Here is a 12,984-nt window from a genome sequence, read left to right as displayed (position 1 = left end):
CTACAGACCTCCCAACCAGGGAGAAGAGCTTGACCAGGAATTCTTGAGTCAGCGCACAGAAGTAGTGAAGGCTAAGGATGTGGTAGTCATGGGGGACCTGAACTTCCCAGACATCTGCTGGGAAGAACAGTCAGCCAGGTCTGAACGCTCATCTAGGTTCTTGGACAGAGTGCAGGACCTCCATCTAACCCAGGAGGTGCCCAGCCCCACCAGGGGAGACGCCTTGTTGCACCTAGCGCTGGCCACGGGTGATGACCTGGTGAAGGGGCTGCAGGTGCTCGACCACCTGGGCAACAGCGATCATCGCCTGCTGGAATTCACCATCCAGAGCAAGGTAGCAAAGGCATGCAGTGAGGCAGTGGCCCTAGATTTTAGGAGGGCAGACTTCAACGAGCTAAGGAGGATAGTTGGAGAAGCGCTGAGGTCCCGGAGGGGAGGGGAGCCAGGTGTCCAAGGAGAGTGGTCGCTCCTTAAGGAGACAATCCTCCAAGCCCAAAGGAAGGTAATCCCAATGAGGATAAAAGGTAGGAGAGCACACAAGCCTCCATGGCTCACCAGAAGCATCCGGGAATGTCTCCTTGCTAAAAAGGAGGCTTACACCCAATGGAAAGAAGGGGTCATCACCAGGGAGGACTATTCTGTAGTTGCTCGGGGATATAGGGGGGTAGTTAGGAAGGCCAAGGCAGAGATGGAACTGGGACTAGTTTCCCAGATTAAGGACAATAAGAAGTCCTTTTTTAAATACATAGGGGGTAAAAAGAAAGTCCCGGGTAATGTGGGGCCCTTGCAGGACGCATTGGGAAATTTGGTCGTCACACCGGTCGGCAAAGCTAACATGTTTAACGATTTCTTTGCTTCTGTCTTCCTAAGTAGGAACCAGAACAGCCACCTCCCTGCTGGGCCCCCCTCAGGCCCCGGGGGAGGCACACCTGGGCCACGGGTTAGCGAGGATTTAGTTAGGGAGCTTCTGGAGGGGTTGGACGTATTCAAGTCAGCCGGTCCGGATGATCTCCACCCTAGAGTTCTAAAGGAACTGGCCAAGGTCGTTACAAGCAAGTCCCCTGGCACGGCTTTACGAGCACTCATGGTGCTCTGGTGAGGTACCGGAGGACTGGAAGAGGGCCAACGTGGTTCCCATCTTCAAAAAAGGCAGGAAGGAGGACCTGGGAAACTATAGGCCGGTTAGTCTTACCTCGATCCTAGGCAAGCTGTTTGAGAAAATTATGCTGGCACACATCCAGGAGGGGCCAGCAGGGGACTGCATGCTTAGGGGCAACCAACATGGGTTCATCAGTGGCAGATCCTGTCAGACCAACCTGGTGGCCTTTTACGATCAGATCACCAGATCATTAGATGCAGGGGTAGCAGTGGATATAGTCTTCCTGGACTTCCGGAAGGCTTTTGACACTGTCTCTCACCCCGTTCTCATTATGAAACGGGGGGGCTGTGGTGTAGACACCCACACAGTCAAATGGGTCGCCAACTGGCTGGAGGGCCGCACCCAGAGGGTGGTAGTGGATGGGTCTTTCTCAACCCGGAAGGACGTGGGCAGTGGGGTTCCGCAGGGCTCTGTCCTCAGGCCCGCACTGTTCAACATCTTCATCAGTGATTTGGACGAGGGGGTAAAATGCACCCTGTTCAAATTTGCTGATGACACTAAGATGTGGGGGGACGTGGGCACACTGGAAGGATGCAACAGGCTACAATCAGACCTCGACAGGTTACAAGGGTGGGCAGATGAGAATAGGATGGGTCAGCACAGACAAGTGCAAGGTGATGCATCTTGGGAGGAACAACTGGCACCATACCTACAGGTTGGGGAACTCCCCTCTTGTCACCATGGAGGCGGAAAAGGATCTTGGGGTCATCATTGACTCCAAGATGAACATGGGCCGGCAGTGTGGGGAGGCAGTTAGGAAGGCCAACCGCACCTTGTCATGCATCCACAGATGCATCTCGAGCAGGTCCAAAGAGGTGATTCTCCCCCTCTATGCGGCACTGGTCAGGCTGCAGCTGGAGTACTGCGTCCAGTTCTGGGCGCCACACTTCAAGAGGGATGTAGACAGCATGGAGAGGGTCCAGAGGAGGGCCACTCGTATGATCAGGGGACAACAGGGCAGGCCCTATGAGGAGAGGCTATGGGACCTGAACCTGTTCAGCCTCCAAAAGAGAAGGTTGAGGGGGGATCTTGTGGCCTGTTATAAACTAGTCAGGGGGGATCAGCAGGCATTGGGGGAGTCACTGTTTCCCTGAGCACCGCCAGGAGTGACCAGGAATAACGGTCACAAGCTGGCAGAGGGTAGGTTTAGGTTAGATATCAGAAGGCGCTACTTCACGGTCAGGGCGGCTAGGGTCTGGAACCAACTTCCAAGAGAGGTGGTGCAGGCTCTAAACTGTCACTAAACTTAAAAACCCTGGGGGGTTTTAAGAGGAGGTTAGATGAACATCTTGCTGGGGTCGTTTGACCCCAGTATTCTTTCCTGCCATGGCAGGGGGTCGGACTAGATGATCTGCTCAGGTCCCTTCCGACCCTAGAAACTATGAAACTATGAAACTATTTGGAATTACACCCAACTTCCTTAATTAATGTTGAATACCAATACTCTGGTCAATTTTGTTCTTGGAAAGTTGTATCTTTCAGGGTGTTGTGCTTATGTACTATTGTGAGTTGGCTGCCAGGCCCACACCAGGGTCATTTGGCGTAAGGTGAGGAAGATAGTGTTGTCTGCCTTTTGATGGTTCAGTTGCAGACATACTGTTAGAAACTAAGCTATTTATGTGAACAGTTGCTAGGTGTGTTTCTAATTCTTCAGGACTTACTCCTAGTCTAGAAGTTATAGGTACATTCAAAGTTATAGGTACAGAAGGAAGGAAAGACCTCTATGCCCGAACTGAGACAAAGGGAGCTTACTTTGTTGAATGGAACCCTGAAACAGAGAGAGCACACCTGGCTTCTCTCAAGAGAATCACTATTGCTAAACTAATCACAAATTTAACTAGCATTCAAATTGAGCAACAGAAATGCAAAATTACAATCATACCTGGGAGGATGATTGTTGGTTCTTTCAACAGCTCTTGTTTGGTTCTTTCAACAGCTCCAGTCCATGATTCCTCACTTCCCCCAGGTTTACAATCATATATATACAATTATTAATGACCTGCATCTATCTATAACCTCATTGTGTATATGTTAATGAAAAAGATTGATCATAAAGACTACCTCCCCAGCTAAGTAAAGAATTTCTGATAAATACTTAGCAACTGTTTAACTGAGATACCCTCAGATGTTATCAGTTACATTTTGACTCTTGACAATGAGTGCTTTTCCTCATGGTAATGGGTTTCAATTGCTTTGTTTGTGTGACTATAGACAAACACTTAAGTCAATGCTTTCTTGTTTACATCAACAACAATTTGGAATCTGGCCTTGCAAACATGTCTCTACACAAGGTAACCCAAAGTTCATTCCACCTTCATATAATGGAGGATATATTCAAGATGGAGGCTGTGGAGAAATAATGCCCCCCCACTCCAGTGTGCCTCACTGCTGTAAGCAGGCAGCCCCTCCCTGCATCTGTTTTATATACCACTGAGCTGTGACCTGGGCTGGAGGCATTCCTGAGGTAGAAGGGAACTCACTCTCCCCTGTGTCCTGTGTAACCCTAAACCTCACCTGAGATTGGTGATGTTTTTCAAACTGACCAACCGGCATCAGCCGTGGTCTGAGGATACTGGTTTGTGTTGAAAACTTAGTAATGAGGTCATGATGACAGGAACATATAAGGTCCCTTCTTCCTGGAAGGAGGGGAGACATGTTTTGGGGACACAGCCAGCTAGCCATGCAGCCTCTAAAGCAGGCTCAATCAGCCCCTGGATGGAATTGTGAGTAACTTACCTGAAATGCAGCAGGGAATTTAGAATCTTGTGTTTTAGTCATGTGTCAAAAGGCTACCAAGCCATTTCTGTTTGTGCTGGGATTTTCTTTTGATACTTCTCTGATTTGTACTTATCCCCAAGCCTGCCCTCTCTACCCAATAAAGCTATCAATTAGCCTGCCTTGTAGTACATGCTTGAGAGGGTTTGGGCATGCCTTTTTGCTCCCTTTTGTTTGGCTGACTAAGAGAGGCTACTTTCTATGCTTCAGGCTACTAGAAGCACTCCAAGAACCTAAAGTCTATAGGGCCTATGTATCCCGGGCAGCACAGGACTCAGATAAAGACCTGAGTCTGGGTGGTGGCTGCAGTACCCCAAGCTTGCAGGTGTGATCCAGGAAGAAGTTTGGCCAGAAGTTGGTGCCCCTGGGGAAGCATCCGAAGCCTGGTTTTTGGTGGGGTGAGGCAAGGCAGGTATCTCAGCGCAGGAGCGCCCCCTACTAGCCTGCCACACAGGCACTTATTCTATATGCTTTACATTTACTTTAATAAGGATAGAAAAATCCATTTCTGTGTCAAGGAAAACAGAAATGACCTGTCACTAAACTTAATCATCTGAATTATTTTCTAGACACATTATGATGAAGTCTCAAAAGATTTTGAGGCTATAAAATCTTCTTGGACATGATTCTTTTGTTGATCTAACATTTTCAAATCAGTTGTTTGACATTCTTCTTTGTAATACAAATGTTACATATTCAAGTTTCCTTTTAGTTTACATGAACTTGCTTTGCACATATGACAAATTATTTTTCTCTTTGTAGGTGTGGAAAGCAAGGATGGTCTTGTAGGTACTTCAAAACTGCCACAAACAGTGGAATCCAAAGCACTGATTACAAAGGCCACCCTAGAAAAGAAAAGGTCAGGCATATTAAGTTCAGTTGAATTAAAAATTAACTATTATATACTGGTAAACAATATTTTATTGCAGATTGGATAATTACATGCTAGCAAAATAAAAAAATCAAATCCTATTATAGTGCCCTATGCTGGCCCAACTTCATAAACCCAAAAATTTGTGCAGAATACTCATGGGTGTTTGCCAGATGTGTAATCCAACAAGTTAGATGAAATCTGAGGATTCACAGATTTGCTTAAGAAAAAAGACCTGAACTTTGTGTCTCAGCTATAATAAATTTGGTCTTTTGTTCATTCAGCATAATGATTTAGCCAACAACATATTATTCCATAATCACCACCCCAAATTACCCTTTCTTGGAATTATTACCATTCCTTGAAATACTTGTTCATATGCACATTCCATTGTGGGTTCACATGTGCCTCCTGCTCTCAAGCTCAAAGACTTTTTTGGATTAACAGTAACTGTATATCATGTAAGTATGCCGGGTCTCCTTAAACAACACACTGATGGTAAAAACAGCAGCAGCATCCCTCCTGTTCCTTGGCTAGCCTCAACCACCTTTGGCTCAAAACAAAACTTTCGCCATTCTTGAAGATTAGTGTTGGCCTTGCAGCCACTTCTGTGCCTTCAGTTTTTTCTTAGTTTTTAAATATATTTGTAAAGAGAGAGAGGGAGGTCAAAGGGCTTTAAACTGGGTTCGTTAGGGGATAGGGATGCAGAAGACAGTGAGAACCTAGGAACAATGAACCACAAACCACACACTGGAAAAGTCCATGTAAGTACTGCAGGGCCCGATAGACATCAGGACAGAGGGATATCAAGGGCACCCACTGGGGGGGCTTAAGTGTCTCTATACTAATGCTAGGAGCGTGAGGAACAGGCAGGAACTCACAGTCCTGCTTGCAAACAAAGACCTTGACCTGGTTGTTTTTACTGAAACCTGGTGGGACCCATGAAACCCTCTTGGCTAAACAGGGAAATCCAGGAAAGCCTAGAGATGAAAAAGTAGGCATACAGACAGTGGAAGCAGGGGGTTGCCACCTGGCTCACACTTGCAGGGAGTCAGTTAGAAAGGCCAAGACAACAATGACTTTCAGGCTGGCAACAAATGTTAAAAACAACAAAAAGTCCTTTTTCAGGGATATGGGGAGCAAAAGGTGCATGGTAACATAGGACCCCCTATTGGACACACTGGGATAATTAGTGATGGATAAGAGGGACAAGGCTGAGCTCTTCAATGAGTTTTTTGCATCAGTATTCCTGAGCATGGACAAAGAATTTGATCATATCCAAATTTGACCATAGACAGGCACAACAGAGACACCAGCCCACCAACAGTTAGCACCGACCTGGTGAAGGGACACTTGGAGGGGCTTGATGTGTTCAGGTCAGCAGGCCCAGATGATCTTCACCCAATTCTGAAAGAATTATCCAGTGTCATAGCAGAACCATTGGCAAGACTGTTTAAGTACTTATGGCGTGAGTTTGCGGCGTGGCAGTCTCACCCTTGCCACCCCATTCCCATGACTCCATGTGCTGCAGGGTCACTGGCAGTGCTCGCAGTGCGGCAATCCTGCTGCTGCCATGCTCCTGTGGCTCGGCATGCTGCAATGCCACTGGTGAGCTCTGTGGCAGGCAGAAGCGCCGGTGCCCACCTGTCCCCCCACAAGTGCCAGCCTGGGTGTGGAGCGCTGCTGTGCTCCCAGAAGCAGCTGCAGCCACTTCCAGAAGTGGCCACAGTGTTCGGCGGCAGTGATCAGCCATCTTGCGATTGGCTGCAGGGGACCCCTGCCAGTCAGAGGGATTAGCTGGCCGGTTGCTGAATGGTTGCTGGGGGGGGGGGACCCGTGCTTCCCCTGACTAAGGTGGCACCAGTTGCCCATGCCTCACTTGGAAGCTTATTCCAGATTTTGGTAACCCTTACCATAAAGAACTTTTTCCAAATGTCTAGTCTAAATTTGCCTTTTGTCAGTTTGTGGTGTTGTTCCTAGTTACTCCAAGAGACACCCCGGAAAACAAAACTTCCTATTCCTTGTTGTCTCCCACCACCTGACAAACTTGTAGACAGCCACTAGATCACCTCTCAGCCTTCTCTTATGGAGGCTGAAGAGATTCAGGTCCTTCAATCTCTCCTCGTAGGACCTGTCACCTAGGCGGCAAGCACAGCCAGTTGGGGTGCACCGGTGTTCTCAGGGGGTGCACATGCACCTCCTACATGTCACCACTGAAGTGCAGTGGTGCTCTCCCCTACTTTGGAGAACTTTAAGAGACTGGACAAACACCTGGCTGGGGTTGTCTGACCTCAGCGCTCTTTCCTGCCCAGGGCAGAGGGTTGGACTTGATGATCTACTGAGGTCCCTTCTGACCCTAAACATCTATGAAATCTCTGAAAGAACATTATCAGTTGTCTCCTAAGAGTGAAAAATTCTTTTAATTTCACCCAGCACCACCCTCACTGGTACCCAGTGGGCCAGATGAGTGGTACAAGGATGAGTGGATGCAGGCTTCCCCCTGCATGCCAGATCCAGTTTGCATGGCACCCACTCTGGGATCCACACTATATACAGCACCTGTTCCAGCCAGTTCAGGATGCACACCACATGTGGTGCATACTCCTGCCAGCCTGAGATGCACATCACATGTAGGACCCCCCCCAACAGTCCATGACTGCACTGCATGTGACATCCATTCCAGCCGGCCCAGAATACAGACAGCAGGTGATGCCTGCCAGGGCACTATGTGGAGCAGACTTCCCAGAGCAGGCACCGCCTGTGATGTGCATCCTACATCTTGCTTGTGGGTCAACTATGAGATACAGAGGCAGCACTGAGGACCAGATAAGGGGGCTCTGTGGGCTGGATATGACCTGCAGAGCTGATTTTTGATGCCCATGCTCTATGGTATAAAGAAATTAGTTGTCTTTGTGGGCAAGTCACCACATGACTTTTGAGAAGCATTCTTAGCCCTGGTAGTAAAGAAAAATGGTTACTAAGACCTTTCTGTGGCAGATATTGTATGAAATTCTATTACCCTTTCTGCATCCTGCTAAGGGTACTTACCCAGGAAAAAGGAGACCCAGGTTTTAAAGTCTCTCCTCTTGGAAATAAGGTTTTAATCTGTATCTCTCTGACTTTCTAGTACATTGCTTGAATCATCACAACACAGATTAGGCATTATCCAGTCCTCTCTTCAGCATGCCTTTTGAAACTGAGCCACTGAACATTGTCATTAGATAAAATGAGTGGCAAATAGTGGGAAAATTTCTGCCCTATTAGGAACAAGGGTCTAGGCTGGAACTCAGAAGTTAACTTGTTCTTTCTCCTTGACTCGTGTATCTTACTCTTGGCTGCTATTGCCCAGTTTCAAAATCAGAGCTGGAGAAGGCATAGGATAATGCCTAACCCAGGGGTGGGCAAAATATGGCCCAGGGCTGGATCTGGCCCACCGACTAATTGCATCTGTCATTTGAGGTCAGCGGCCTCAAAGTCATGGGATCTGGCCTGTGGGGAGCTGGTGGCTCCAGCTGCTACGCTGTGCCAGGTGGGTGGGTCCATAGCTTACGATAGCTCCTGTCCTGTGCACCAGAAGCAGAGCCGGGCACTTGCTGGTATCAGCTGTGGATACAGCCAGCAGGCTTCCACTGAGGATTGGGAAGACTGCCTGGGACTGCAGCAGCATTACCTGCAGACTTGGGCAGATGCCCTGATCCCCAACAAGAACCTGCCGGTTGCATCCACAGCTGATGCTGGTGCCCACTGGGCCCTCCTTCCAACATGTGGAGCAGGAACTGGCATAAGCTACAGGGATGTGCTGTAGGTGCAGGAGGGTTCAGCGGGGGAGGTGAGAAGAGGGAGAGACAAAGATAGGCAGCCCTGCCCACAGTGAGCAACAGAAGCCAGTGCTGGGCACCAAGAAAAAGCAGGACCTGGTGGCAGGTGTGCCCCAGGGCCCTTCTGGCTGTTGCTGCCCAGAGTCTGCACCTGGGCTGCCTTGTGGCTCCTCCCCACTGCTGCTGCCACCACCCTGCAGCATCCTAAGCAAGTTCACAGATGACACCAAGCTGGGGGAACTGTACATATGCTGGGAGGGTAGGGCTAGGATTCAGAGTGACCTAAACAAATTGGAGGATTGGGTTGAAAGAAATCTCATGAGGTTCAGCAAAGACAAGTGCAAAGTCCTGCACCTAGGATGGAAGAATCCCATGCACTGCTACAGGCTTGGGACCAACTGGCTAAGCCTTTGTATGAATTGAGCTTCTTTGGAGTGATACACTGTGGTATATGCATACAGGCAAGCAGATATCTGTAAAACTGTAGTCAAATAGATAACAGGAAGCTCCTTGAGATGAGAGATGCTTTTAGAAAAACTGAAGTGTGGGAGGTATGCACCAATTGGTATGACTTCAGCACAAAGTACAGGGAAGAAGAGGGTGCATATGCCGAGGACAAAAATGTCTTCAAGCTTGAGTGCTTGGAACATGTGTACCCACAGTGACATATACATATGGACAACAAACCTTGCAGAACTCCAGTTACTGTGGTAAATAATTTATTTTTCTCTGACTTACATTGTAAGGTGCTGTTCTAATGTATCAGAAGATGAAAAGTCACATTCTTAACATTTCTTACTTGTTGAAAAATCTTGGCAGCAGTTCTACAAACTTATTTATTCTCTGGTATTCAATAGCTATGCAATATTTTGCACCCCATTTGGCTGTTAGTAGGTATGCATGTCTTTTGAAAATGTCACCCCACGAGTCCATATGTTTATACATCTAGATGGAGTATACCTTAAGTTTAAAACATATGTTAGTTAATGGCAATGAAACATTTGAGATTAATGGTAATAGCTTGCTAAACTACTGAACTCTATTTCTTTTTCATTTATTATAGGGAAGATAAGAAATGGTTCCTGGAAAAATATCCTGACAAACTGCCGTCACTGTTAGGAAAACTCTATGTATTTGCATTTACTTGGGCAGTTGGTGGAGTTTTAAGAAGAAAAGATGATTATGAGGAGGACTCTTTGATTGTCATAAATACCACAGATGAATGTCTTGTAAATGTAACGCACAGTTTCAATAATCTTGTTCGTGATATATTTGAAGGAGAACCACCTACTGGTAATTTTCAATATAAGTTCTGTACTGCATGCCATTCATTACATTTACAGTGATAATATTGTAATTAATTGAAAGATTTAATTTTTTTCAGAAGTAAAATTTGTAATACTGTATTTTCTCCTATATAACCTATACCCTTTTCTCCAAAAGCATCTGATGAAAACTGGGCTGCACATTATATGCAAGAAAAACAGAACCCAAAGAATATGGAAATTTGGTAGCAGAGGAGTGGTGGCAGCCTGAATTGTCACATCTCCAGAGGTGTGTCTACACATGCATTTGATCTGGGAGAAGTTTACTCACAAGTAAATTTCTCATGAGTAAATGCACTCAGGCAGGCATTTACGCATGCAGGGACTTATGAGCAGATTTGCTGCTCCTGACAGCAATCTGTTCCCACCCCCTCCAGCACTGTACCAGCCCCCTGCAGCAACCAGAGGGAGCTCTAGGCTCCCCCTGGACGCTAGCCCAGGGGCTGGCAGGGAGCACAGGGCCAGTCTCCTGGCAATGGCTGAGACATTGCTCCCTGCTGCTGGGGGCAGGCTCCACCACCAGAGCCTGGGTAGAAGACAACATCCCCTTGCCCTGGCAGCAGGAAGCTTCTGGCCCCAGCTCTCCGACTGGGGGCAGGAAACTTGAAAAGAGTTGCAGGGGAGGGGCAGGTTGCAGGTTCCTACCCCAATCTGCCAGTGGGGCAGCTAGCAGCAAGCCCCTGGATCAGTGGGGATTCCCAGCCCCCACAACCTAATCGTGACCTTGGAGCACAGGGCTGGAAGCTCCCTGCTGCCGGGGTAGGGGGTCATAATACCCTCCCAGGCTCCAGCGGCAGAGCCCACCCCGGCAGCAGGGAGCAATCTCCCACCCCCTGCTGCCTGGCTTACCGGTAGCACATTTGCTCCTGGTCAGGTGTCTACATGAGTGCTACTGTGCTGTAACTAACTGCAAGTAAATTTGCTACTTGAATTTTCACGTAGCAAATTTACTTATGATTAAAGCAGTTTACTGCACAGCAAATGTACGCACATGTAGACATGCACACTTACTGCACAGTAAATTGCTGTACTGCACAGTAAAGCATCTCAAGTAGATGCACACTAGGAGTCACATGTATTAATGCTGCCATGACTCCTTTGCTGCCAAATTTCTGGACCTGTAGGGAGTGCCCCTGGCTGCATGACATGGCCCTGTACACCAGATTAGGCTGTCTCCTGGGATCAGTTTGTCAGTCCAATCCAGCACATGGGGTTGACAGCATGCTTAGGAGCAGTTTCAGCTTCCTATCTGCTGCTATTCAGATTATTACCCAAAGTAAGATCTTTTTTTCTTTCATGCTACCTTTTCAGAAACTGGGAGCATGTTATATTTAGGGTTATGTATGAGAACATTCAGTACTATATGATCATATGTATTGTTTAAATCCACATATTCATATCTGGTTTTGAACATTTTTTAAACTGTATACAACCTAAAGATAAAAGAACAAAAGTTGGATAATAATTATCTCTGGATGTTGACAGACATACCTTGACCATGCTCTAACTCATGGCACTTTCTACAAAGTGCTATGAGTTACAGGCCCTCCTCCTGGTCCCCAATCCAACAGACATTCACCTGCTGGGTTGGGATACAGGGGCTGGAGCCTGCCATCACTAACCCTGGCAAGCAGGCAGGGGCGCCCCTGAAGCATCCAAGAGGGCTGCTGAACCACTCCTCTCACCAGCCCTGCCCCCTCCACTGGAGCTGCAGCTTGGAGTTTGCTACCTGGCTGGAGCTGGGGGGGGAGGGGGTGGAATGGACCCCCCCCACAGCTTTACAGCTCCTCCCTGCTGAGCTACCCTAGTTGGGGTATTGAGGGGAGCTGGGCTGGACCTGCAAGGCAAAGGGGCTCCATTCCATCCCCCATCCATCTCCAGCTCAGGCCACACAAGCTGGCAGCTCATGCTGCTCCTTTCCCCCTCTCTGCTTTGTGCGGCCAGAGCTGGAGGTGGGGTGAAGAAGGGAGCCCCCTCACCTTGTGAGCCCAGCCCAGCTACCCGCAGTACGCCAGCCAGGGTAGCGAGGAGGGCTCCATTCCATCCCTCCCCCACTTCCAGCTTCAGCCAGACAGAAAACCCCAGCCAGCAGCTTGGTACTGCTCCCTCCCTCCCTCCTCTTCTGCCCTTTCCTCCCCCTGCTGACAGCCCTGGAGGTAAGGACAACCCCAATGGGACTGTCCCAAACGGACCACCCTGCTGATAGCCCCAATGCTCAAAAAATTAACTGTAGGGGAAAATTTTTTTGCACAGTTGGCCGTTTTAAAAGCACTCTGCAGCTGTGCATGTATCATGGTACAGTTGTAGAGCACTTTCAGGGGCCTGACTGCACTTGTATAAGTGTCCTCCATTTTAAAACTCAGTCACAGAACCACTTCCAATTGAACATGGTCACATTAATTATTAATGCTCTAATTGGAATAGGTAAACCTGTCAGGGTACACCAGCCATAATTCCCACGTCAGGTGATTGCTGAAATAAAAATCTGTTCACAAAGTAGCAAAAACTCTGAAGTTCTGGAGTTGTTAATTTTGTTTAGCTACATGGCTTTATGTTACTGAGCATATAAGAACAGTGTGAAATTTCTGCTTCTCTGACGCAGATCATCAGCTAGTATAAATTGTCATAGATTTATTAACTTCAAATTTTAATACGTACTAGCTGAGGATGTCTTGCTACTGAAGTGTCTTGTCTTGTTGCCTAAGTGTATCTCTGTTGCTGACTTTACAGGTGTTCAGTTTCCATCAGGAGACAGGGTTATCTTTGCTTATTTTGTGGATTTACAAACAGGTGATTTTGCACCATGGACAGACTTAGTTCCTACCACTCAGTTTCTAATTCAGCAAGGTAAGATTCATTAATGAAAATCCTTTTGATAGACATTTAACTGCTTTATAATTAATGGGAGGAATATTTTTTTTTCCATTTACATTTCTTCACTTACAAAAGTGAAGAAATTGTACCACAGTAGACTGGAGTTGTCCATCTTTAAAACAAATACAATATAGATAACTTATAGTATAAATATTTTCCTAT

General features: G+C 47.4%; 1 protein-coding gene across 1 annotated transcript in view; it reads left to right on the top strand.

Moving 5' to 3' along the window:
• Window positions 1–12,984, top strand: part of DNAH14 (dynein axonemal heavy chain 14) — a gene marked incomplete at its 5' end in the record, with an annotated part of 313,251 nt that overhangs the window by 149,773 nt on the left and 150,494 nt on the right. The window contains 3 exon segments of the mRNA XM_090036082.1: window positions 4,697–4,793; window positions 9,687–9,916; window positions 12,679–12,795. Coding sequence (XP_089892208.1) covers window positions 4,697–4,793; window positions 9,687–9,916; window positions 12,679–12,795 — 444 coding nt within the window.

This window comes from Crocodylus siamensis, chromosome 1 (assembly GCF_052110815.1).
Source record: "Crocodylus siamensis isolate JL-2025a chromosome 1, ASM5211081v1, whole genome shotgun sequence".
Classification (NCBI taxonomy): domain Eukaryota; kingdom Metazoa; phylum Chordata; order Crocodylia; family Crocodylidae; genus Crocodylus; species Crocodylus siamensis.
Note: the sequence above shows the minus strand (reverse complement) of the source record. Positions and strands in the feature narration are given on the sequence as shown.